Here is a 25,037-nt window from a genome sequence, read left to right on the forward strand (position 1 = left end):
TTCTGGAATGACTTCAGATTCTTCCCACCGGCTGCCCACACCGTGGTCAGACAAGCGGAGCTAGTTGAGGGAGGACGGCACACGACACACATCACGATATGTTCTGCTCTCTTTTGTTTTATTCTAATCCCTCTAGGAACAGGACACAGATAACCTTTCAATAATCCAAAATCCCAATAAAAAGAAACTCTCTCTAAAAAGTACACAGTGTTTGGGAAGGCTTTAGTATTTAGTAGGCCTGAAAGATTTTCATCAGCCCTCCAATTTCTCTGTGTGCTTTGGAGGCAGTGAGGGGAGTAATATTAGCTGAATAAAAGGTCACTACCACAAAAGTTGTTTTTAGCCAAATAAATTTGACATAGGGGAGGGGAAAGCTCTGGGCAGATACGAAGTTGCTGACAATACCATGGGGCAGGAGCAGTCCTCACACACCCAGGCAGGGTAGGAGAAGCCCTTCCATTCTACACTCGCTTGAAAATGCCTTTCCTCCATTTTTCTTCTTTTTTCTATATTCTCTCGCGTGCTTCCTCCATAATTTACTTCAAGCTTCCCCTGGCTTTGCAACCATGAACACTGCCACTGAAATGTTGCTTTGCTGGTTCTCCAGTTTGCGTGTGGATCAGAATTATCTGGAGGCCCTGCTGAAGCACTGACTGCCGGGCCCCAGCCCCGAAGTCTCCGACGCTGCTGGTCTGGGGTGGAAACTGAGCATTTGCGTTTCTAACAAGTTCCCAGGTGCTGCTGCTGGGCTGGGGGCAACGCTAGAGATAAAGGCTTACAGACACCTCCCTGGGCCATGCCTCAGCCAGGGCTACCAAGTCACTCTGCACTCAGTCAGACCTGCCCTCACTCCCAAGGGGGGTCGGGCTCAGGTTTGTGATATCTCTGGGCTGGCCCCACAGTCGGATCAGATCACGGGTCCTGAAACCCCCAGAGCAGCATGGGCCTGAGCAGTCCTCCCAGCTGCCCTCTGCCCCAGGAATGCCAGCGTCCACCCAAAGGGATTTCCATCACTGAGGAGCCAGCATTGTCCCTTAGCTTGGGTGGGGGCAGGGGAAAGGGTGCATCTGGGCGTTTGTCTGACGCACCGGGTGTTAAAGATCCAGGAACTCTGGGTCTTTAGGTGTGACAGGCAGTCAGATGTGACAGGCAGTCCTCATCTTAACAATTGAAAAAATACATGAAACATAAGGTTCATTTCAACTTCCTCAGAAACAAGGCAGTGGAAATCATGGAGAAGATTATAAGTTGTTTTCGGTTGAAAATAACAAATAGATTAGAAATAATAGATACATTTCCAAAAGGATTCAGTGGAAACCTTATTCTGGTCCTCACGATGATGGTCTAATTTTCCTATTAGGCGGGCCATTTAAGAGGAAACCATGAATACTCTGACTCTTCTAATTAACGGTTCAGCAAGGCTGCAATTTTCCCGGGAAGCTTCTGGTGAGTTTCCACAAGGCAAAGGGACCCTGCGCTGCTCTTTCAGGTGCTGCCCTCTTGTGGCCGCCCGGACGCATGCAAACTAACGCTTTCTTGTAGATCCTGCACATCTATTCCTTCAAATCAAAGGGAGCTGAGACCAGAACTGACTTCTCTCACAAAAGGGGGAAGGGTGGTGTCACATCTGCCACACACAGATGTTTCCACAGGCCTGAACCTGGTGCCACGACTGTCGCTGCGTCATGTTTTGTGCACAAAGGAGGTAAGAGAAATCATCGAGGCAGGTCATACTGATTTCCCTAGACTTTGTTAATAGGAAATTTGGAAAGTAAGGGGAAAAAAAACATGAATATGTGTATGTTGTCTGTGTCTGAGTATATGTAAGGAGAGAGAGAGAGACAGAGGGAGAGACAGAAGGGTCTATTTTGCTCTTCTGTCCTGCTCATACAGGCGAGCAGGAAGAACAGGTTTTGGTGCGGGCTGCTTGATGACAGGTGTGTGAACCTGGATGTGTAACAACCTCTCTGGGCTTCAGCTGCCTCACTGTAAAATGCCGTCATGGAACAGATAATCGCTACAGTCCCTTCCTGTTCCAGATTCTGAAACTACTTAAAACAAGATGGAAGAGAAACCCCTTCTCGTCACTCATTTCAGACGCCCCAGCTGATATACTTTGCCTCCCCTTTGCCTGCCTGCCTTCCTGCTTCTCTTCCCACATCCTCTAGCAGAGGACTCCCGATGCTGTCATTCTGGCTTAGTTCCGTGCTGCCCTCTTTTTGAGATTTTCAATATTATGTAGGAAAGTTCCATTTTTCTTCTTGAATCTCACTCAGGGTATTTCAATTGTCTTGTCTCTGCTTTTCTCTTTTTCTTCTTTTCACACTCCCCTAAAATTTTTGTGTGTATCTTACCACGTCCTTTATTGTTGTAAATTAGCAATTCCTGCTCAGGAGCTGTTGGGATCAGGCTTCACCATGGAGCTCCTCTTTTAGGCAGGCTACACACCAGGCATTCGTTGCTTTAATTTACATGCTGACTTAGGGCAGTGATTCTCAAAGTGTAATTTGGATACCACCCCCCCCCACAACACCCCGAGTCCCTGGGAGCCTTCCAGGGGACCCACAATGTCAAAACTATTTTTGTAATACCAAGACATTATTTCCTTTTTTTACTCTCTCAGTCCCTCATGAGTATACACTGGAGATTTCCAGAATCTACATGATGTGCCATATTGCAGCAAACTGAAAGCAGTAGCAGATATAAAAGAAGCAGAGGTATTAAGCTGGACATTAAAGAGATTTCAGAACTGTAACACAAGGACATTCCTCTTACTCTTATTTTCAGTTTTGAAGATATATTTTCCATAAAAATGTTACGTCAGCATGTAATAGATTTATTGTTGTTTGAATACCTTAGTAAATAAGTGTTTAAAATTTCCTTCTGTTTTAGTTTCTAACACAGTGAATATCAACAGCTAGAACCCACATAACAAACAAAGGCTCTGTGGGGTCCCAAATAATTCTGAAGATGTAAAGGGGTCCTGAGACCAAAACCAGGGATAGTAATAGTATCTGCTTCAAAGAGACGAGACGTTTGAGAGACCGTGGGTCACTAGGGGTGCACCTGTTATAATACGTGAGGAGAGGTTTAGGCTGGTTACCAGTCCACTTACCTAGTTCCGAAGGGTGGAGAAGGAAGGTTAGGTTCAACACTGCTAGCCAGAAGGATATTCTTAGGTCCCATCAAGCTTTCCCCGGGCCCAGGAAATATGAGGCTGCTTTGCTTTACATCTGTGTGGAGCCCAGAGAAAGCTGGGGCCCCAGGGAAGATGCGCCATGTGTGATGCTGAGAAGCTGTGTCCCTGCCTGGCTCCGGGCCCTCCGGCTGGGGCCCCCTGACCCGCGCCTCCTCCCAGTGGGTGAGATGCAGGGGACTGGCTGGAATTATTCCTCTCCACCTCCAACTACTGTTCTGTAGAGTCTAGAAAGCCAGGCCTTGCCTTCCTTCGCTTCATTTGCAGCTAGCGTCCTCGTAGGGGCTGAATTATGTTCCCAAGAATTCATAGGTTGAAGCCCTAACCCCCTCGTGTGACTGCATTCGGAGACAGGGCTTTAAAGACGTAATTAAGCTTGCGTGGAGTCATCAGCGCGGGGCCCTCAACCAGTAGAATTCGTGTCCTTACAAGAAGAGGGAGAGAGGCCAGAGGCGTGCGTGCACAGACAGAGAGGCCATGTGAGGCCCGGCAAGATGGCGGCCAACAAGCCACAGCGGGGGAGGCCTCGGGAGAAGCCAACCCCTCGGCACTTCCGCCTTGAATTTCCAGCTTCCAGAACTGTGAGAAAATAAACGTGTGTTACTGGATTGAATATCTGAGAATTGCTAATTGAGGAGATCTTTAAAAAGTTCTCACCACAAGAGGGACGCTTGGGTCATGCAGTCGGTTAAGCGTCCAACTCTTGGTTTTGGCTCAGGTCCTGATCCAATCCCCGCGTCAGGCTCTGAACACAGCAGAGACTGCTTGAGATTCTCTCTCCCTCCTCCTTTCCCCCTCCCCACCCCCACCTCGAGCTGTCTAAATTAGTTAATTAATTTTAAAAAAAAGTTCTCACCACAAGAAAAAAACCTGTAACTACGTGAGGAGATGGTTGTTAACTAGACTTCATGTGGTGATCATTTCACAATATATACAGGTGTCAAATCTCTATGTAGTACACCTGAAACTAATATAATGCTATAGGTCAATTCTTCCTCAATTAAAAAAATAAGTAAATAAAAAATAAATGTCTGTTGTTTAAGCCCCTCAGGCTTCGGTATTTTGTTATGGCAGCCCTGGCAGATTAACACAGGTAGTGACTGTGATTTAGATTCTATCAAATAGGCATTCGGGTGAGACTTGGAAGGCAGAAGGGAGGTAAACACGAAACCTCTGCAGCTTCTGTAGCATCTGCTAGAAAACCTCTTGGACATGTCTGGTTTTTCTGTGAAGCTTCCTGGTCATGCCTGTTTCTGATCGTATTGGCTTCCTGATCATGGCAGGTTCCTAGCTATTCTGGCTTCCAAAACATGGCGGCAGAAGCATGGCTCGGGGGTTAGCAGCTGCAAAGCTGAGTACCCATACTGACAGGTGACTTTCTGGTCACAGAAGAGGAAGTAGTTCTCGTGGTACTGAGGTGTGCCTCTGAGAGCTGTTCCTGGAAGTTCTGAGCAAGAGAAGGCTCTCCAGGGATCTAGCTTGCTATTTGGCCCCTGTGACCCAAGTGATCCACTGGTATTCCAAGGTCCTGGGGCAGCCAAGGTGCTCTGTGGAGCCCGTGACAAGCCCTAATAGGCCCCAGAGTTCAGGGATCAAAACCAAGCTCTCTCTGGCTATCAATATTCTTCTCTTGAGAAATAGCTCCTGAACTTGCTGCTGCGCCCTGGTGAAGATAGAATACCTGGCCATGGGACGTTGGTAGCCACGTGCCTTAAGCTCTCCATCAGAAATTGCCTGTTACCTAACCCAGCAAGGTTGGATGCATGCAGAGGCACCCCATCATCAAGTGACAATGGAATACATGGGCAGGTCCTGGGGTACAGTTAGGCTGCTGGAACAGATGCTACACAACCCCAACACAACACCTTCTGCCCCATTGCCACCTGCCTTCTCCCCTTGGCCGTGACTTCATGGTGGGGGGACTGGGGGGAGGGTGTCCCTTGGACCGAGGAGGAGTTGAGTCTGGTTTTCAGAAGGTTCCCCACAATGGTCTGCAACAAGGCAGAAGACTGACACCAGCTGCGGGGCAGCCCTATAGGACAGAGGAATCCTTGCAACGAGCAGAATTTTGGGTTCCTGAAAGGAGATATGGTCAGAGACCTAGCTCTTCACTAATTCCTGGGCAGCAACTAATCATCTGGCTGGATGGCTTAGAAGCTCAGGAGGAGTGAGACCAGGGGAACTGTTAAGACATCTGGGAGAAAGTTATACGTAAGATCCTCGCAGAATGAGTCCCAGGTGTGACAATAACTGTATCCCATGTAACTGTCACCAAAGAGTACCATTGCATATGAGGCTCTTAATAATCAGGCGAGCAGGGTGGCACACTCTGGATGTCAGCCAGCCTCTTCCTAAGCAGCCAGCATGCCACCTGGTCGATGGCCTTGTTGACGAGCCAGCACTGAGTGGCTGGAGAAAGAGGTGGAAGCAGGGCAAGCTGGAGCTTTTGGCCCTGCTGCTGCTTGGGTAGCAGGTACCAGCGGTGGAGGAGACTGTGAACTCTCCTTCTCCTGCACGGTGGAGCCTTCAACCACGGGAGGGCCATATGCCAGGTTAGTGAAGCGTCAGCGTTCCCATGAGAAAGAGTCACATCCAAGAGCAGAGTGGGCTGCATCCCGTTTATCATCCCAGAAGTTACCACGTCGATGAAGAAGCCAGGCGGCTGGAGAACAGAAGGCCGGCGATCACGTGTCAGCAGCCACTCCTCGCTGAGGAGGCAGAGGGGATGTGACTCCTAGCTCCCAGCTGGGAAGGCACAGTCTGGGGAAAGAGGCGCTCTCCATTGCGAATCCACGTCCAAAGTAGAGAGAGCGTCCTCCGTTCCCTCCAGTGTCGGCCAGTTGCGGGGCTTCCAGCAGCCATGCGGGCAGACGCTGCCACCGCCATCCCCATCTGGTCCCTCTGCCGCCCCCTTTCCACCCACTCCTCAGTGAAACTCCGCTGATATTTGCTCATACCTAGATATGCTCAGTCTCTTGATCCTCGTCTGTGCGATCACTACACCTGCTTCCTTGCCTTGTACCAAACAGTGACTCGCAAATCAGATTTCGGAAACTGGGGAGCGTTACTTCACCAACCAAAGGTCTATGCATGAGGCCCAAGGTTGGAACACAATATTTGGGATTTTTAAAACGTAATGAACGGGTGGAGTATTTCTCCAATATTCCCAAGAGCAGGCACTGGAGGGTAGAATATCGAGACACTTCACAGGCTTCAAGCACATTTGTCTCAGGTCATTCTCTGTAAATGAAGACATTTCCCAAGAAGGGGCTTCTCCATGTTTCAGAAGGCTTTATGAGCTTCATTTGATGCTGGAGGAAGAATTACCAGCTCTCAGTGCACAGGTCCATCCCATTCCCAGCGCGGATCTGGAAATCACAGGCTGCCAACCTCTGGAAGGGTCTCCATGGTCTCTGGCTCAGATCTGTGAAGTCCCTGAGCATGTTTGCAGAACGGGGAGGGAGCAAGGGGGGCTTCTGGGGAGATGTGAGGAGACTGAGTGAGGCTGCAGAAAAGCAGCGTATTGGAAGGAGCCCCGAGTTGCCAGGTCTGGTTGTGAGACTCTCCCTTAAACTTCCTTGGTCCTCATTTTCCTTCAAGTGTTGAGGAGAAAGTCCTCTCAGAATCTGCAAGGAGTGTAAACGTGCTGTCTTTCTATCCTTACAACTCCCATTACACTCCAGCTCCCCATTGTCTCTCTCTTCCCCTCACAGCCAAACTTCCGGAAGGAATTTTTCATACAGGCCCTGCCTGGTTGCCCCAGGTTGCCCCAGGACATGGTACCTAAGAGTGTGGGCTCTGGACTCAAACTGTTCAGGTTCATATCTTGGTGTCCCCACGTGGCTGTGGCCTTAGGCAAATGACTTCTCCTGTGCCTCACTTTGTGTGTGTATAAGTAAGGATGAGAACGGTACTTCCCTCAGCGTGGGAAGTTAAGGATTAAATGCCTTGGTTTCTACAAAGTGCCTGGAATAGTGTGTGGCATGTAATAGCCCTAGGTAAATACAGCCGCTACTGTCTTTCAAATCTCAGCTTAAGGCTAGTTTCTCAGAAATTCCTTCGGCAGCCTCCCAGTTAGAGTCAGGCTTCCACAGTTCTCACCTAAGTTGTGATGAGGTATTTGTGGTGGTGTTCATTACTGCCCTCACCTGGGATACTGTAAGGTCAAAGAGAGCGGAAATTGCCTCTGTGTTTGTCAATATTGTATTCCCAGTGCTTAGCAGGGCCTGGCACATGGCAGGAGCAAGTAAACACTTGTTGACATATAATTCCCACAGGAATGGGTGAGGGAATGAGTGAGTGCCCGCCTGCATCCAAGCATGAAGGGAGGCAGCCTCAGGGAGCCAGAGCCCCCATATCCCTTGATAAACTCACTATGGAAGACATCTTTGGCCAAAGGATACCTGGTGGCTTGACAGACTGACTATGACTCCCAAAGGGAGCCTTGTAGGGAGTCCCTTTGGGCATGAGAAAGCCCACTATGAGCCAAAGATTGTGCATGTCTTGGAGAAGTCGCTGTTTGCACATGAGTGTCATTAATTCAGACTCTGTGACATCGAACGAATCCCATCACTCAGTGGGTCTGGTGGTTCAAAAACACGCTTGGCTACTTACTAGAATCCTTCAGGAATTTTTTTTTTTTTTTTAGATTTTATTTATTTATTTGAGAGAGAGAGAATGAAAGAACACATGAGAGGGGATAGGGTCAGAGGGCAAAGCAGACTCCCTGCCGAGCAGGGAGCCCGATGCAGGACTCGATCCAGGGACTCCAGGATCATGACCTGAGCCGAAGGCAGTCGCTTAACCAACTGAGCCACCCAGGCGCCCGGATTTTTTTTTTTTTTTTAAAGATTTTATTTATTTGTCAGAGAGAGAGCGAGTACAGGCAGGGGGAGAGGAAGAGGGAGAAGCAGGCTCCCTACCGAGCAGAGAGCCCCACGCGGGACTCGATCCCAGGACCCCGGGATCATGACCTGAGCCGAAGGCAGCCGTTTAACCCACTGAGTCACCCAGGCGTCCCGAATCCTTCAGGAATTTTTGAGAAAGGTATAGATTGCTGAGTCCCACCCCACCTGCAAATCCCCCAGAGTTTATCCTGGGGACCTGTATTTGTTAAAAGCTCCTCAGGTGATTCTGCAGCCTGCATAGACCAGCATCGGAGAACCTCTCCTGTTACCAAATTCCATCATTTTACAGAGAAAGAAGCAGAGGCACACTGACACCATGTCAAGATGCATAGCATGATTTTTTTAATGAACAAGGAAGTAAACATAATTTGGTTGGGACCAGAAAATAGGGTATGCTTTTTGAAACAGTGCATAATACAAATAATGTGCATGTTGGGGTTCATTAGCATGGCAATAAGGCCCTGATGAGAAAGCCCTGGCAGCACCCCGTCCCCCTCCTATTGCGATCTGAGCAAAGGTATTAGGGTGTCTGGCAGACTCAGCCAAGTTTCCACCAGTAGACTCGCCACTCTTGGCTGGGGTGTATTTGCCAAGTTCAAGACAGAATGATCCGGTGTTACTTGTCTAAGTGCTGACGGCCCCAGACACAATGCCAAGTCCCTCCATGTAGGGGCTCTGCACCTGAGTGTTTCTGGTTTGTGAGAACACAGCAATCAAAGCGATCCCATTCCAGACTCAGAGTTTCTCAACCTGGGCACTATTGGCTTTTATCAGATAATTCCTCGAGGGGGGAGGGGATAGCTATCCTACACATTGTAGTATGTTTGGGTTTTTTTGTTTTGCTTTGTTTTGTTTTTAAGTAGGCTCCACACCCAGCGTGAAGCCCAATGTGGGGCTTGAACTCACAACCCTGAGATAGAGACCTGAGCTGAGATCAAGAATTGGACACTTAACCGACTGAGCCACCCAGCTGCCCCTGCATTGTAGTATGTTGAACAGCGTTCATGGCTTCTGCCCGCTAAAGAAGAACAAAAATATCTGCAGACATTGCCAAACCTCCCCTGGAAAGACAAAATTGTCCTCTCTGCCCCACTGAGCACTATTTATTTATTTAACCTTACAAATTTATTACATTGTTTATCTAACCTTACAAATCCACCTTACAATGAATCAAAGGACTTTTAGCATTAGATCAGGAATTTTTACTGGAGCCTTTTCCCCTATGGAGAAAATATTTAAAAATATTTCTATGGGTTTCATGAACAAAACCCCAAAACTCACAAGCCAAAAGGAAGAGTGGTAAATTTGCCTGCATTAAAATGTTAATGATAGATGATAAAAGCATTTATCACTTACAATGTTGCCACAGATTGGGAAAAAGTATTTGCAACACAAATAATCAACAAAGAATTAGTCTTTGGGATATATAAAGGACATCTTTGAATCAATAATAACAAGAAAAACACTCAGTAGAAGAATGGGCAAAGGATATGGTAGCCAGTCTCTGAAAGAGAAGCTCCAAGGGCCATTACACACATGGAAAACACTCAACCCCATTGGTAGACAGGGAAATGAAAATTGAAGTAATCAGACCCTACCACTCATCAGGGATTTAACAGTAAATTAACAGGTTGATAGAACCAGGGGTTGGGGAAGGTCTTGACTAATGGTATCTACTCTCCTCCTCCACTAGTGGAGGCATAAACTGGCAAAATCACTTTGGAAAGCTGTGTAGTATTATCAGAATGTACATACACCTGATAATCCTGCAATTACTCTCCTGACTATATACCCTGGAAACTAACATATCTCCATGAAGAAACACATACAAGGAGTTCGTTACAACTATGTTTGCAAAAATGAAAAACCAAATTCTACCGACCAAGTGGTGAATGGATAAATATTTAAGGCACACATGCACTCAGTAAAACATTATGAACATTAGGGCGCCTGGGTGGCTCAGTTGGTTAAGCGACTGCCTTTGGCTCAGGTCATGATCCTGGAGTCCCGGGATCGAGTCCCGCATTGGGCTCCCTGCTCAGCGGGGAGTCTGCTTCTCCCTCTCACCCTCCCCCCTCTCATGTGCTCTCTCTCTCATTCTCTCTCTTTCAAATAAATAAGTAAACTGTTTAAAACAAAAGAAAACAAACAAAAAAACCCACAATGAGCATTAGAAATGAATTGCCAGCTATACAGACTATGTTTAATGGGAAAAATTGTATTTTGAAGGATATTACAGCATGGATCCAATTACATAGTGCTTAAAAACAACATACTATATAACATTTATAGACATATGCATGTTATTAATAAAAATAAAAAAACATGGATGAAACTTGGATAAGAGGAGAGGAAGGAAATGGGATGCAGGAGGTCTACAATTGTGTTTACAATGTTTTATTTTTAAAACAGAAACACATTAGAAAGAAAAATGATGGGGCGCCTGGGTGGCTCAGTCATTAAGCTTCTGGCTTCGGCTTCGGTCATGATCCCAGAGTCCTGGGATCAAGCCCCGCACCGGGCTCCTGCTCGGCGGGAAGTCTGCTTCTCCCTCTCCCACTCCCCCTGCTTGTGTTCCCTCTCTCGATGTGTCTCTCTCTGTCAAATAAATAAATAAATATCTTTAAAAAAAAAAAAAAGAAAAGAAAAATAACAAAATGTTACCCTGTGTTTATTAGGGATGATGGATATGTGGGCTTAGCAATGGTTTCATTTCTTTAGACTTGCTGGAATGTTTGAAATATTTTATATTTTTAAAAAATAAACTTTAAAAAAATAAGTACATCTGGAAAAGGCAGAACTATAGGGATGAAAAATAGATAGTTGCTAAGGGCTGGGGATAAGTATAGAGGTTAAGGAGCCCCAGAAATTTTGAGGGGTGATGGAATCCTATATTTTGGTCATGGTGGTGACAACTATATGCATTTGTCCAAACTCACAAAAGACTTTTATAAATTTTTATAAATTATACCTCAATTTAAAAAAAGAAAAAGAGAGCGCCTGGGGGGCTCAGTCAGTTAAGTGTCTGCCTTTGGCTCTGGTCATGATTCCAGGGTCCTGGAATCAAGCCCCACATTGGGCTCCCTGATTAGCGGGGAGCCTGCTTCTCCCTCTCTCTCTGTCCGTCTCCCCACTCACTCTCTGTCTCTGTCAAATAAATAAATAAAATCTTTAAAAAAGTTAAAATTAAAAAAAGAAAAAATTCATCTAATAAGCACAGGAGCAAAAGGTGCAGAATTAGACATTATTTTGTGAGCTTATCTAATAAAAAATGAAATACTACATAAAATTCTATTGTTATTTGAAAGCATATATTAATACATTCCTAGTCATAATCAATACATTTTAAAAATTCAATTGACATTTTAAGTAATAAAAACATAAGGATCTATCTATACTGCACAATCTGCTAAAATATGTAGCACTTTGTCCCTTCCTTAACCCAAAGCAAAATGCAGCCCCAGGCCATTCTTCCCAGCTCTGGCTGCCCTAAGAGATGAGAGCGTCTTCAAAACAGGATTTCTGACATTCATATTAATAGTCCTAAAGTCCTTATAAATAGGTGGTTATTAGAAATATTTGGTTACTGACTGAATGACTGAATAAAAGAAAGAAGAATCACTTTGTCTCAGCATCTTTACGGAGGTAGTCTCTTCTCTCATCTCTTCAAGGACAGCAATAGTTCTGGTAGCTTTACTTTTCCCCATACAGCCTTTTCCCTCCAAATTCCTTTGCTCTGTGTGTTCATTTTAGACTCAGTCTTCCGGATGTTAAAGACTTTTCTCAGGTGTGTGGGAACCTTGGTTGTTCTGCTCACCATTAAGAGTGAGGAACTAGGGCGCCTGGGTGGCTCAGTTGGTTAAGCGACCGCCTTCGGCTCAGGTCATGATCCTGGAGTCCCGGGATCGAGTCCCGCATCGGGCCCCCTGCTCGGCAGGGAGTCTGCTTCTCCCTCTGACCCTCCCCCCTCTCATGTGCTCTCTCTCTCAGTCTCTCTCTCAAATAAATAAATAAAATCTTTAAAAAAAAAAAAATCTTAGATTAGGGGCGCCTGGGTGGCTCAGTTGGTTAAGCGACCGCCTTCGGCTCAGGTCATGATCCTGGAGTCCCGGGATCGAGTCCCGCATCGGGCTCCCTGCTCGGCGGGGAGTCTGCTTCTCCCCCTGACCCTCCCCTCTCTCCTGTGCTCTCTCTCATTCTCTCTCTCAAATAAATAAATAAAATCTTTAAAAAAAAAAAAAAAAAGAGTGAGGAACTAAAAAGCTGATAGAGGGGCGCCTGGGTGGCTCAGTCAGTTAAGACTCCAGCTCTTGGTTTTGCTCAGGTCATGATCTCAGGGTGGTGAGATGGAGCCCAGCATGGAGCTCTGGGCCCGGCGCAGAGTCTGCTTGGGATTCTCTGCCTCTCCTTCTCCCTCTGCCCCTCCCTCCACTCTCTGTCTCTCTCTCGGATAAATAAAATCTTAAAAATAAACAAATAAAATAAAAAGCTGATGGACATGAGCTCAGTAACCGCCCATCCCTGTTTGGAGTTCGCTGGAGTCTTAACATTTGCTTGGGATTTTGTCGATTTTAGCACCCAAGCTCCCCCATCCTCACACACCCCTCCGTCCCGGGCAAACAGGGATGGGCGGTTCCTGAGCTCATGTCCATCATGGTTTGAACTTGTCGACTGTGAGCTGCACTGGCGGGGACCTGGCGAGGGCACTTTGGGGAGAGCTCTTATGTCAATATTTTTAAGGGTTTCATCTTAGGCCAGTCAGAATCCCCCGAGAAGCAACTTCCAGGCTCCTACCTGGAGAGTGGAGATCTGCGTGCTGGGGCTCGGGGGTCTTGAGCACCCAGATCCAGACACCGTGCTGTTGTAGTGTCTTCACCCTCGGCTGTGCCGGGCAGCCCTCAGGCCCTCCCTCAGGCTCAGTGGGTCGGCCCCGCCGCCTTCCCTTTCACAGGATGCTGCCACGGCTCCCAACGGCACCACACCCTCCCGAGACGGCAGGAGGGGAGGACAAGACAGGCTTCCCGCTCCACGCCCCCTCCCCGCCGGTCTCAGCGAGGACAATCTTTCCCGGAAGTGCCCGGCACCCTTCTGCTTAGTCTCATTGGTCAGAGCTGGGTCACATGACCACGCCTGGCCCAATCATCGGCAGAAGCACCAAAGGACACAAAACTGGCTTTTACTGAGTGGGAGTCATTGGACCGTTCCGCCCTCTGTCTGGCGCCTTGATGCTAGGACGTCAGAGTTTGTTTGGCGGGAGCGGGGCGCGGGGGGACTTGAAGGTGGGTGGGCCACCAAAAATGGCTGCCTCTGAGTGTATATTAGCACAGCATTGTTTTAAGTCCCAGTTGGGGTCTAGGAAATACCGTTCTAAAGGCTTCTCATCCTTTTAAGTACTCTGGCGCATCTGAACTTTGACCTTCCCTGGAAGGGGGTCTGGTTGGGCCATTTGAGGGAAAGGTTCTCATAAAACTGAACATATCTAGGGGCGCCTGGGTGGCTCAGTCGTTAAGCGTCTGCCTTCGGCTCAGGTCCTGATCCCGGGGTCCTGGGATCGAGCCCCGCATCGGGCTCCCTGCTCCGCGGGGAGCCTGCTTCTCCCTCTCCCACTCCCCCTGCTTGTGTTCCCTCTCTGGCTGTCTCTCTCTCTGTCAAATAAAATCTTTAAAAACAAAAACTGAACATATCGAAGACCTGGTTGAGAGGTGCCTACCTGTATGCATGAGGAGGCTCCCGGGAAAGAATTCACCTAAAAAAAGAAGGGGTTGATTCCATCACTATTTCAGCTGCCATTTATTGAACACCTGCTGTGTGCCAGGTCAGGGCTAGCGGTGAATAGGGTGTAAATGTGAAGAGGAAGAAATTGTCACTCTGATCACCCTCCATCCCAGCGCCCATAGACTCATAGTATATCCAAGGGAGAACGACCCCTATTAAAATAAGGAAAATCTGCAAGAGCAGTTTCTACAAAAACATGCTGAGCACTTAGCAGCCCTGCATCAAAGCCTGAATGAGAAAACACAGATGGCACAAGGGGGGCAGAGGGGACTTATCTGTGCCATTTGTGGAGATCACTTGTGCTGTGAATGGACACCGTGGCCTGAGCACCCAACCAGCCCAGCCCACCTCCTGCCCGGAGAAGTCAGGAGAAGGCGGCATGCTTTGAAGAGTGGAGCGGGGACAGCAGGTGTAGGAGGCGCTGGCCCCACCAGCAGCTCTCAGCAGTCTGAGGGCAGGATGGAGGGAGGGCGCAGCTCTAAGGAGAGCCAGCACCATTAAAAAAGGAGCTAGGGAGACGATGGAGGAACAAACTGAGGGTTCTAGAGGGGAGGGGGGTGGGAGGATGGATTAGCCTGGTGATGGGTATTGAGGAGGGCACGTTCTGCATGGAGCACTGGGTGTTATGCACAAACAATGAATCATGGAACACTACATCTAAAACTAATGATGTAATGTATGGGGATTAACATAACAATAAAAAATTTAAAAAAAAAAAGGAGCTAGGAGGGTCTGGGTGTTTATAAGACAAGCGAGACATTCCTGGACTCTCCCAAGACCAGTCAGGAGGAACTTAAGGAGGGCTGGAGTTCCTTTAGATCTCCTGGGGGTGACTATAGGGTCAATATGACCTATTTTTATCCATGGGCTGGTATGTGGGGATGAAACATGGATTTCAGAATTTAGGGAGAATTAGAGGAGGGACCCATCAGTTGATGCTTACTCTGTGCTGATGTTGCTGTCTCTATAAATTTGCACAAGTTTATAATTATATTTGCTTGAGTTTATTATACACAAAAATAGAAAAAAAAAACAGTATAATGAGGACCCACATACCCATCACCCAGCTTCAAAAATGATCACTACATGCCCAATCTTGTTTCATCTATCCCACTTCCTCCTGATATTATTTTGAGGCAAATACCAGATTTTATCATTTTGTCCATAAATATTTCAGTATGCATCAAAAACATAAGGGCTGTTAAAAAAAAAAAAAAAAAAACATGACCACAGTACCACAATACCAAAACATGACCACATTAAAAAATGAATAAGTCCTTGGGGCGCCCGGGTGGCTCAGTCGTTAAGTGTCTACCTTCGGCTCAGGTCATGATCCCAGGGTCCTGGGATCGAGCCCCATATCGGGCTCCCTGCTCCGCGGGAAGCCTGCTTCTCCCTCTCCCACTCCCCCTGCTTGTGTTACCTCTTTTGCTGTGTTTCTGTCAAATAAATAAATAAAATCTTTCTTAAAAAAAAAATGAATAAGTCCTTAATATCATCGAATAGCCAGGTGGTGTTCAAATTTCCAACTGTCTCATAAATGTCATATGCTTTTTTACAGTTTGTTTCGGAATCCAAAGGAGGTCCCCATATTCTATAAATCTTAAACTCCTAGGGAATTCCGGATCGAAACAAAAACCAGAACAAAATTGGATTTCTCTATCCCTACTTTATATTTTATGAAATTGCAATAGTGGAGAGGGTATTTTTTTCTTATTAAAAAAAACTATCAAAAGCAATGTCGCTAGTAGTTATGAAAGCTATTTCCATGGGCCCCAGGTTTCTAGCCTCACAACTAGAAGCCCTTGGCAATTTGACTGCCCAGCAATGTTGGCAGGCGAGTCATTTTCCACTGGGGTCCGTCAGATTGTAGTGTTCCTCCTGTAAATGCCACCCACCCTCAAGATCTTCTCTGAGACCTAAGTCAGAGGGGTCAGGTGCCAAATCAGCCATCAGGGGGCTCCCAAGAATTCCGTGAACTTTGGGGTTGCCCAAAGATCCAACTTGGTGCATTCTAATAGAGATTGTAAACATGCCAGGCGGGGACTTGTCTCCTCACTCACAGCACATTCTGCCAGCAGAATAGACCAGGCCTCCGGGAGATGTGGCTCCCCGAGATGAGCTGGAAAAAGACAAGGTTAGCTGTCAACTGCCCTTTGAAGGATTTGAGGTTAGCAGCCCTCTCCCCCGCCCAGTGGTCCTCCTAACAGATCCACTAACTCCCCTAACAGGGACCACACTGTAAAATAGATAATGTTTGGAAGGCCTGTCACTATGCACTCATGAATTGTGCACGCCAGTGGGTCATACAATCCTGAGGCACCAGGGTAAAGTTACAAGTCTACAAGGGTATCATGATAACACAAAGACAATTACGATGTGAAAAACTACACACTGTGATTTTACCCAAAAAAGTGAACATTATAACCGAAATTGCATTAAATTTGCTAGGTTACGGTTTTCCTATGATCATCGGTATAGAAAATACATGGAGGACAAGACCCCAAAAATCCAGGTTGTTTTTTGTTTTTTTCTGAAAAGGTATATCAGAGGGTGATTATTGTGCTACTAGGTAGGCTATCACAGAACCCTTTTATATAGTAAACACTCAGAACTCTTTCACATATTAAGCACAGAGAAGTTGTACATCTTAAACATTCACAAAATCAGATTCACACCCCTTGCCGGGGGGACAACATCCATTACATAAACGAGGCCACGCCTGCTTTCGCTCATCACCCACAGAATGAACCCATCCATTCTTCCGGGTTGTACCAGAACATTCATGGCCCTGCAGGCATTGGTCCCAGCAGGTGCTGCTTCAGTTCCTGACATGGTTTCTCAATGCACAGCGTCAGGGCCAGCCCAGTGACGAAGGTCAGCAAACAGTGTCCAGAGAAAAGATAGAACTGGAGAGAAAAAGGGGCAGAATGGATGCAATCTCACTACCAGATTCCCGGCTGTACGAAATGCATCTGTAAGACAGAGTGCCCTGAACATTAAAACTAGAATAAATACAATCAAAGGAAGATATTATCCTGAAGCGCTCCCTCAAGTAAAACAAAGGGCAACAGGCTCCCCGAAACAACAACAGAACCCACTACTCCCCCAGCCAGTGGCTTCGTGGCTCCAGCAGAGTCACACCAGAGCCGAGAGCGGGGACTCACCATGTTGGTGTCAGTGAAGTGGATCAGCGTTTCTTGAAGCCCATTGTAGAGCATGATGAGGATGGGGTGCACCAAGTAGCAAGCGTAACTGATGCTGGCCAGGAGAGTCCAGAGCCGGCAAGAAAGCAGCCGGTCCACCAGACCTGGAGGGAACCGACAGCGAGGTTTATGGAGCCTCGGGCGCCTCTCTGGCTCCGCGGGGACATCCCCGTTCCCTCGGCGCCCCGCTCCTGAGTGTGTGAACCTCCTCTAAGAAGGTCTTTATTCTGGGCGCCTGGGTGGCTCAGTTGGTTAAGCGACTGCCTTCGGCTCAGGTCGTGATCCTGGAGTCCCGGGATCGAGTCCCGCATCGGGCTCCCTGCTCGGCAGGGAGCCCGCTTCTCCCTCCGACCCTCCCCCCTCTCATGTGCTCTCTCTCTATCTCATTCTCTCTCTCAAGTGAATAAATAAAATCTTTAAAAAAAAAAAAAGATGAGGGGCGCCTGGGTGGCTCAGTTGGTTAAGCAACTGCCTTCGGCTCAGGTCGTGATCCCGGAGTCCCGGGATCGAGTCCCGCATCGGGCTCCCTGCTCGGCGGGGAGTCTGCTTCTCCCTCTGACCCTCCCCACTCTCATGCTCTCTCTCTCTATCTCATTCTCTCTCTCAAATAAATAAATAAAATCTTAAAAAAAAAAAGAAGGTCTTTATTCTTCTCATTTTTAAGAGAATGTGCCCAAAACAAAGACAAAAGAAAACAAGACAAAAAACACTTCCCTTTGCGGGAATACGAAAAAAATAAGAGATGCTAATATAGAGTTTAGAGTCGCCCGGAACACAAGACATGCCACGTGTAAGACGAGGTGCGAAGTCCTTCCGCCAGCTTCGGTTCTGGCTCCAGATGCAGCACAGGATCCGCTGGGCCTTGGGACAAGGCAGTGGCATCGCCAGGCCCGGGACTTGTCCTCTGTTATGGAGGAGCTTGTGTTTGGCCAGCTTCTAGTCCCTTTCAGGACAAATATTCTGTAACTCGCTATAACTTCTAGAACTGTGCTGTCCCACATGGTAGCCACTACCTACTTCGGGCTGTTTAATTTAAATTCATTCAAATGAAGTGCAATGAGACATCCTTCTCTGCACAGGACTTCCTGCTCTCTGTAGTGGGTTAAAGAGTGGTCTCCCAAAAGCTATGTCCACCTGGAACCTTGGTCTACTTGGAGTGAGGGTCTTTGCAGATGAAATGAAGGTAAGGAACTCGAGATGAGATTATCCTGGATTAGAGTGGACCTCAAATCCAAAAATCAGTGTCCTTATAAGAGACAGAAAAGGAGACACAAACACACAAAGGAGAGGAACTGGGTGAAGGCCATGTGAAGACAGAGGCAGAGAGTGGAGTGAGGCACACACGGGCCAGAGAATTCGGGGCTTGCTGGCAGCCATGGGGGTGGGGGGTGGGGATGGAGAGAGCACGGAACAGATCCCCACAGGGCTTCTGGTAGGACCTTGCCAACACCTTGATTTGGGGTTTCTAGTCTCCAGAACTATGAGAGAATCAATTTCTGTTGTTTTAAGCCAAGAAAAGAAAGAAAGAAAGAAAGAAAGAAAGAAAGAAAGAAAGAAAGAAAGAAAGAAAGAAAGAAAGAAAGAAAGAAAGAAAAAGAAAGAAAGAGGGCGCCTGGGTGGCTCAGATGGTTAAGCATCTGCCTTCGGCTCGGGTCATGATCCCAGGGTGCTGGGATCGAGTCCCGCATCGGGCTCCCTCCTCAGCAGGGAGCTTGCTTCTCCCTCTCCCGCTCCCCCTGCTTGTGATTTCTCTCTCTGTCAAATAAATAAATAAAATCTTCAAAAAAAAGGGGGGGGGCACCTGGGTGGCTCAGTTGGTTAAGCGACTGCCTTCGGCTCAGGTCATGATCCTGGAGTCCCGGGATCGAGTCCCATATCGGGCTCCCTGCTCAGCAGGGAGTCTGCTTCTCCATCTGACCCTCCCCCCTCTCGTGTGCTCTCTCTCTCTCAAATGAATAAATACAACCTTTAAAAAAGAAAATAAATAATAAAAAAAAGAAAGAAAGAGGGAAAGTGAGAGAGAGAGAAAAGAAAAGAAAACAGAAAAGAAAAAGAAAAAACTTCTGTCTCTCCTTTCCATGAACCTCATCTCGAGTTGTTTCAGTTGCTCAGGACAAAATCTTTGGTGCATCCCAGATTCTGTTCTTCCTCCCATATCCCACAGAGCGCTGCCAATCTACCCTTAAAACTACCTATCTCATATTGAACCCTTTCTCCCCATCTCCTCCGCAAACCCCCTCATCGAATCCACCATGGATTCCTCCTCCATGGACCACTACAGTGGCTTCCTAAGGGATCTGTTGGTCTCTCTGCTCTCCTTCTTGCTGTCCTACAGTCTCCATGCAACATCTAAAGTAATCTTTTAAATCACAGGTCAGATGATGTTACATGACGTTCAAAATAAAATCCGAATTTTTCCCCATGGCCGTGAAGACCCTGCATGACCTGACTACCACTTTCCTCAGTCGGTAGAATGCGTGACTCTTGATCTTGGTGTTGTGAGTTCGAGCCCCAGGTTGGGTGTGGAGATTACTTAAAAATAAAATCTTAAAAAAAGATAATAGAGTGACCATAAAACTATAAAACCAATAATATCTGAATTAACAACATTAAGTCAATGTGATTAGTAGTTGGCTGGAGCCAAATTGTAGCTCGCAACATGAACAGGATATTGTTTGCTTTAGGAATGTTCTTTTGTGTTTGGTTTACCTGTGCTCTTTGCTGACTTAATTTTTCTACAACTAGACATTTCTAATCTGGAGAAAATCCCTTTCTTTCCATTTAAGCCCCTTCTGCTTGACTTTTCCACACATTGACAGACGGACTCAGTAGAGACAGTTTCCCCGCTTATCAAAGGGCTGAGGGGATCTTGGGAATTACTCAGTCTATATAGCCTTAGGTAAGGAAACTGAGGCCCAGGGTGAGCGCGACCAGAACTTTTGTCTCCAGCACTGGTATTTTGTTCTCACTGCGTGACCCTGTCTTCCTCCTCCAGCTTCGAAACTAGCTTCATTGGAAAGGCTGCAGATTTTTCTTTCAGAACCTGCATTTGCACATAAACCAGGGTAAAAATCTAAAACAGAATATGCGGGCAGTTCTCCCCCAGGACATAAACAAGTTGCTGTTTTTGAGTCAATTATCAGTCATTCACCAACCACTCCAGCAAATAAAAAAGCCCCTCTGTGTGCGCCATGTTTTCACGTTTGTCGCCTTTAAAGGGACACAGCATGAGCCCATGAGCAACAGCCTGTGCCTCATCATACCTCCGTAGCCTTCCCGACATGCCAGCATGACCCAGCCCACGGCCGCCGCCCACAGGGTCCGGTGGAGGGCCTGGTACAGAACAGCGGCCGGCGAGGAGGTGGCAGGGGCGTCATCCACCACGTACGCCAGGGCGACCACTATGAACAGGGTAGACAGGGAGCAAATCCACCCCAGCATGGCCTGCACCTACGGGGAGAGGAGCGACGTGGGTCAAGCCCATTGAGGACATGGCATATTTACTTCCTTTTGCACTAATTCAGTTTTTTCTCTTTTTAGTGTCACTTCAGGTATCTATGTGTAAACCTCCATCAGTGCCCAACTTGGACTAAAAGAGAAGGTTCAGACTAGTGGTTATGAGGGGCTAGGGTTGGGGTGGGGCAGGGGAGGGTGGGGGGCGTGACCGCAAAGAGTTAGCACAAGGGAGATCATCGTGGTGATGCCTTGCTTGTGGTAGTGGTTACACCACTCTCCATGTGCTAAAATGGCCCCAAACCATATACACACACAACTGAGTGCCCATAAAACTGGTGACTCCAAGCCCTATGGATCCTGCTGATGTCAATTTCTTGGTTGCATGTTACCAGTGAAAGAAGCTGGGTCAATGGTACATAAGACCTTCTGTACTATTTTTGCAACTTGCTGCGAATCTCAAATAACTATTAAATGGAAGTTAGAAGGGAAAAAAGAAAAGATAATGTTCTGACCCACCTCTGACCTCCCATTCTGTTCCTTAACCTAATAAGGCTCCTGCATTGGTTCCGTGCCCACCAGCAATGCAAGGGCTTTTGGCTCAGGTCTGTCCCTGGGCTGCACCCTAGTCACTGGGCTCATAAGATGGCAGCAGGAATGGGAGAACGGAGAACTTTCCAGCTCAGAGAAGAGCCCCATGGGTTAAATTCTATTATTGGGTTCAGTTCAAGATCTTAGATCTTATGTCACCTCACACCTGTCTTCTAAGAATCTCTCTTGCTTCTCTGTTCCAGTTCCCAAGTTGCTATGATGAATGAACTAGCATCTTGTCAGTCTACTGTCTAGTCTCTAAAGAGAAGCTCTCCCCTCCTTGGCCTCAGATCCCTGTGCTAGGCTCTGGCTACATGGAAGTAAAGGCATTTCCTTGGGGGGGTCTCCACAAGCCCCCTCTTTTAGGCTAGGATCCCCTTCACTCTTTCACTGATAATGCACCCTACCTCGTCTCATTCCTAGCATGGGGCATTGGCCCCAGCTGCCTCAAGCTTGGACTCTGTGTTCTTATTTTCTGGCCTCTAGAGGTTTAATTTTGGTCTACCCATCCCTTCTACCTTGTTTCTCCAGCTCAGCTTGACCTGTGTTCTGGCTTCATATTCCCTGGTCCTGACTCAACCTCTGGAGTGTTCGCAAATGCTCTGTCATCGTCTTAGGTTTCCCCTCTGCTCCCTGGGCACTCTGGAACCTGGATGACATAATGGCACTCTGCTGTAATCTACAACTGAATTGTGCATTTTTAGGGGAAACTCCAACCTACAGGAAAAGTCATGTAGCCCTTGTACATCCATTCTGTCTAGTGAAGCCCTATCCCCTCCTGTTGCTACCGTGAGCAACACAAGATTTTCCAAAGACAAGGGCCTCTTCTCCGAAGCATCTAGGTGAGGTACCCACAAGACCTAGGCAAACAAAGGTAGGGTTTAGCAGAGAAGAAATGGGGCTGTCACTGTACCCTAATAGTGCAAAGGAATTCTTGGCCCTTCGTCCATTGAAAAGCACATTATCTTTCATTCATTCATCTATTAAGTGCCTTCAGTGATTTCAGAACCAGATGTTGGGGATTCAGAGATAAGTAAGACATAGTCTACCCTCAAGGTCTTATGGGTCAATGAAAGCCATATGAAGAGCTTTTGCACAGTTCAAGGGCAACACCAAGGTAGTGTTTTAAATAGATTGCCCCAAGGGTGGATTTGAGATGGACAAGACAAGAAGTCCAGGCAAGAGATGAGAAGAGCTTCAGTGAGGTTAGTTGGACAGGCTAAGAGGACAGCAAAAGAAACAATAGGGGGGCTTGGTGAAGGATTGCCTGGGAGGAGGGGTCAATGAGGAGGATGTATCAAAGATGAACACAACCTTCCGGCTTGAGTAAAGAGGTTGGATGGCGAACCAGAATGATTAACCACAAAGGAGCCAGGGAAGCAATTTTACCTGGAAGACAAAGTGACAGCTTCTTTCCCCTTAGACACCTTGTGTCTTGATGCCCAGATGGAGCCATTGAATCTGACCAAGAATCCTGTCTATAGAAACCAAGGAGCATGTGCTATTAAAAAGTAACTATGCCCTTCCAGAAGAGGGCCTTGCCGGTGCAAAAACTCACTGGGTATGTTTTTCCCATATCAGTGAGTTCTCTGGGTTTGTACCGAGACTCCAATGGATGGAACACCACTGTGTTTCAGTTCTGGAGCTTTCTTAAAGGCACTCAGTGAGGAAAGCAGAGAATCAGGCTCTGGCAAGAAAATAAGGTCTCTCTTATTCTCTAGCACCAAGAAACATTGCTAACACACCACAGCCCAATAAAGTACTGAGCAGTCTGATTCCTGCCCATGGCTTTTGACGAGCCTGGCCAAATGGGCCACTCCAGTCCCAAGCAGACCCAGCCCTTACAGTGAGGTATGGGGCAAGCTTACCTTGGTTTTAAGAATGTTTGCCTGGTGGTTTTGGTGCATGAAAATGCTCAGAAAGAGGCCCACGAGGAATGGCCCGTATCTGCAGTAGGGCTTAGTGTAATACTCCGAGAAATACAACACAGTCACATTTTCACTGAAAAACACAAGAACATGGGCGCCTGGGTGGCTCAGTTGGTTAAGCAACTGCCTTCGGCTCAGGTCATGATCCTGAAGTCCCGGGATCGAGTCCCGCATCGGGCTCCCTGCTCAGCGGGGGGTCTGCTTCTCCCTCTGACCCTCTTCCCTCTCGTGCTCTCTGTCTCTCATTCTCTCTCTCAAATAAATAAATAAAATCTTAAAAAACAAAACAAAACACAAGAACAGAAGGCAAAAGGGTCTGTTTGATTTGGACCTGAAAAAAGGAATTTCTCAGATGTCCATTGGTGCAATCATCAAGTCTGAAAGAAAATGTGGGGTACATTTGTTCATTTCCTCACTAATGATCCACAAACAGTAACGCCTTAGACCAAGCTGGCTTGCTAAAATTCCACATTCCCTTGGGCCCCTCCACCCTGGATCCTGAGGAAATATGACGACCGTGTTCCTTTTAAATAGTTGTTTCTGGTAGCTGGTACATCAGGATAGTTCTAAAAATCTGGTTCTCAGGAGTGAACCTCGTCGTGGAAGCTCTTACAGAATTCCGTTGCCTGGGCCATGTCCCTGGAGATTGTGATTCAGGGGGTCTAAGATGGTGCTTGCTGGAAGCATCCTTGGATTTAAAAGCTCCCCAGGTGAGTCTCATGTGCTTCCAGAATTGAGAACCGCTGGGCTAGACGGGAATGAGCTTCTTCCTCAGTCACCTGGCAGTGCCCACAGAAAACGAGGCCATGGCGGGAAGGGCATGGTGCTCCCATGATCAAAAAACCTGAGGTGTCTTCATTCATTCGTGCATGCATTCATTCCTTCATTCCCCTCACAAATACATAGTAAGCACTGTACCAGACATGGCTCAGGGCTATTTTACATCGGGAGGTCAGCGAAGGCCGCTCTGAGAAATGACATTTGTACTGACACCTGTAGGAAAGCCCCGCCAAGATCTAGATTCTAAAGGAAAAGCATTCTAGTGTGAGGGAACAGCAAGTGCAAAGGCCTGAGGAGGGAGCATGCTGGGTGCGTGGAGGTAAGAAGGCCAGTGTGGCTGGTCCAGAGTCAGCACATAGGCGAGTGATAGATGAGGTCAGACAGGGATTTTACTCTGAGAGCACTGGGCAGCCGCGGGAGGAATTTGAGAAGGTGACTGACAGGATCTGATTGCCATTTCTATCTATCACTCTGCCTGCTGCGCTGGGAAGAGATTAGCAGGAAATCGGACCACTTCTCCGCGTGTGATACACAGGGTGGTTATAAGGAAGAATCGTTATCTATACCTCACTGGGGAGGCCAAAGAGCATAGTGGGTAAGATCCTAGCTTCCACTCACACCTGTGCCACTTACCGGCCCTGTGACTTTCAAGGGATAACCCCAACTTCCTTAAATTTCCGTCTCTCCAGCCAATAAGAGCTTCCAAGCACAAGTTCGCCACTGAAGGAGAAACCCAATACGGCCACATGGGGGCGCTCCTCTCCTCCAAGAAGCATTTCAACGGGCAGCCGTGTGTGTTCCCCGAACTTTCGGACAACTACCCGCCGCCTCCCCCCCCCCCCCACCCCGCCCCTGTGCAAGTTGAAAGGTTCGGAAGTTTGGAAACAAAAACGCAATCAATATTCCCATCCAGGCTGAACGTTTCCCACCCAGTTTTTCCACGAGCCAGTGCACACAGCGCCGAGAGGCCGGCCCTCATTGAGCAGCCTCCCTGGGAGGTCCTGGCCCTTCGGAGGGCAGGGAAGCCGAGAGCAGCTGGCTGGGAACTGCGGGTTACCTTGCTTCCGACGGAGCTGCGACCGGAAGGCTATGAGCCAGTGTGAGCAGAGCTGAGGCGGTGAAAGACGCCAAGAACAGCATGGCCCCGAGGAGGACAAGGACATGTTTACTTCTGCAAAGAGAGGGCATGGACAGAAGCGCT

General features: G+C 47.6%; 1 protein-coding gene and 1 long non-coding RNA gene across 2 annotated transcripts in view; both read right to left on the minus strand.

Moving 5' to 3' along the window:
• Positions 1-10,273: 10,273 nt before the first annotated feature.
• Positions 10,274-13,432, minus strand: LOC129046161 (uncharacterized). The gene is made up of 2 exons (XR_008506965.2): positions 12,898-13,432; positions 10,274-10,701 (listed from the first exon to the last, which is right to left on the minus strand). It is a non-coding gene; the product is annotated as an uncharacterized LOC129046161 (long non-coding RNA).
• Positions 13,433-14,691: 1,259 nt separating this feature from the next.
• LOC123853228 (O-acyltransferase like protein-like) overlaps positions 14,692-25,037 on the minus strand; it is a 48,088-nt gene continuing 37,742 nt past the window's right edge. Inside the window, exons 11-15 of the mRNA XM_064578787.1 lie at positions 24,894-25,007; positions 22,997-23,129; positions 20,348-20,534; positions 17,046-17,188; positions 14,692-16,787 (exon numbers count right to left, since the gene is read on the minus strand). Coding sequence (XP_064434857.1) covers positions 16,662-16,787; positions 17,046-17,188; positions 20,348-20,534; positions 22,997-23,129; positions 24,894-25,007 — 703 coding nt within the window. The 3' untranslated portion in view covers positions 14,692-16,661. The remainder of the gene's footprint in view (positions 16,788-17,045; positions 17,189-20,347; positions 20,535-22,996; positions 23,130-24,893; positions 25,008-25,037) is intronic.

This window comes from Mirounga angustirostris, unplaced genomic scaffold (genome assembly GCF_029215605.1).
Source record: "Mirounga angustirostris isolate CCGP_5_RB_7025 unplaced genomic scaffold, mMirAng1.0.hap1 SCAF_14, whole genome shotgun sequence".
NCBI classification, from domain to species: domain Eukaryota; kingdom Metazoa; phylum Chordata; class Mammalia; order Carnivora; family Phocidae; genus Mirounga; species Mirounga angustirostris.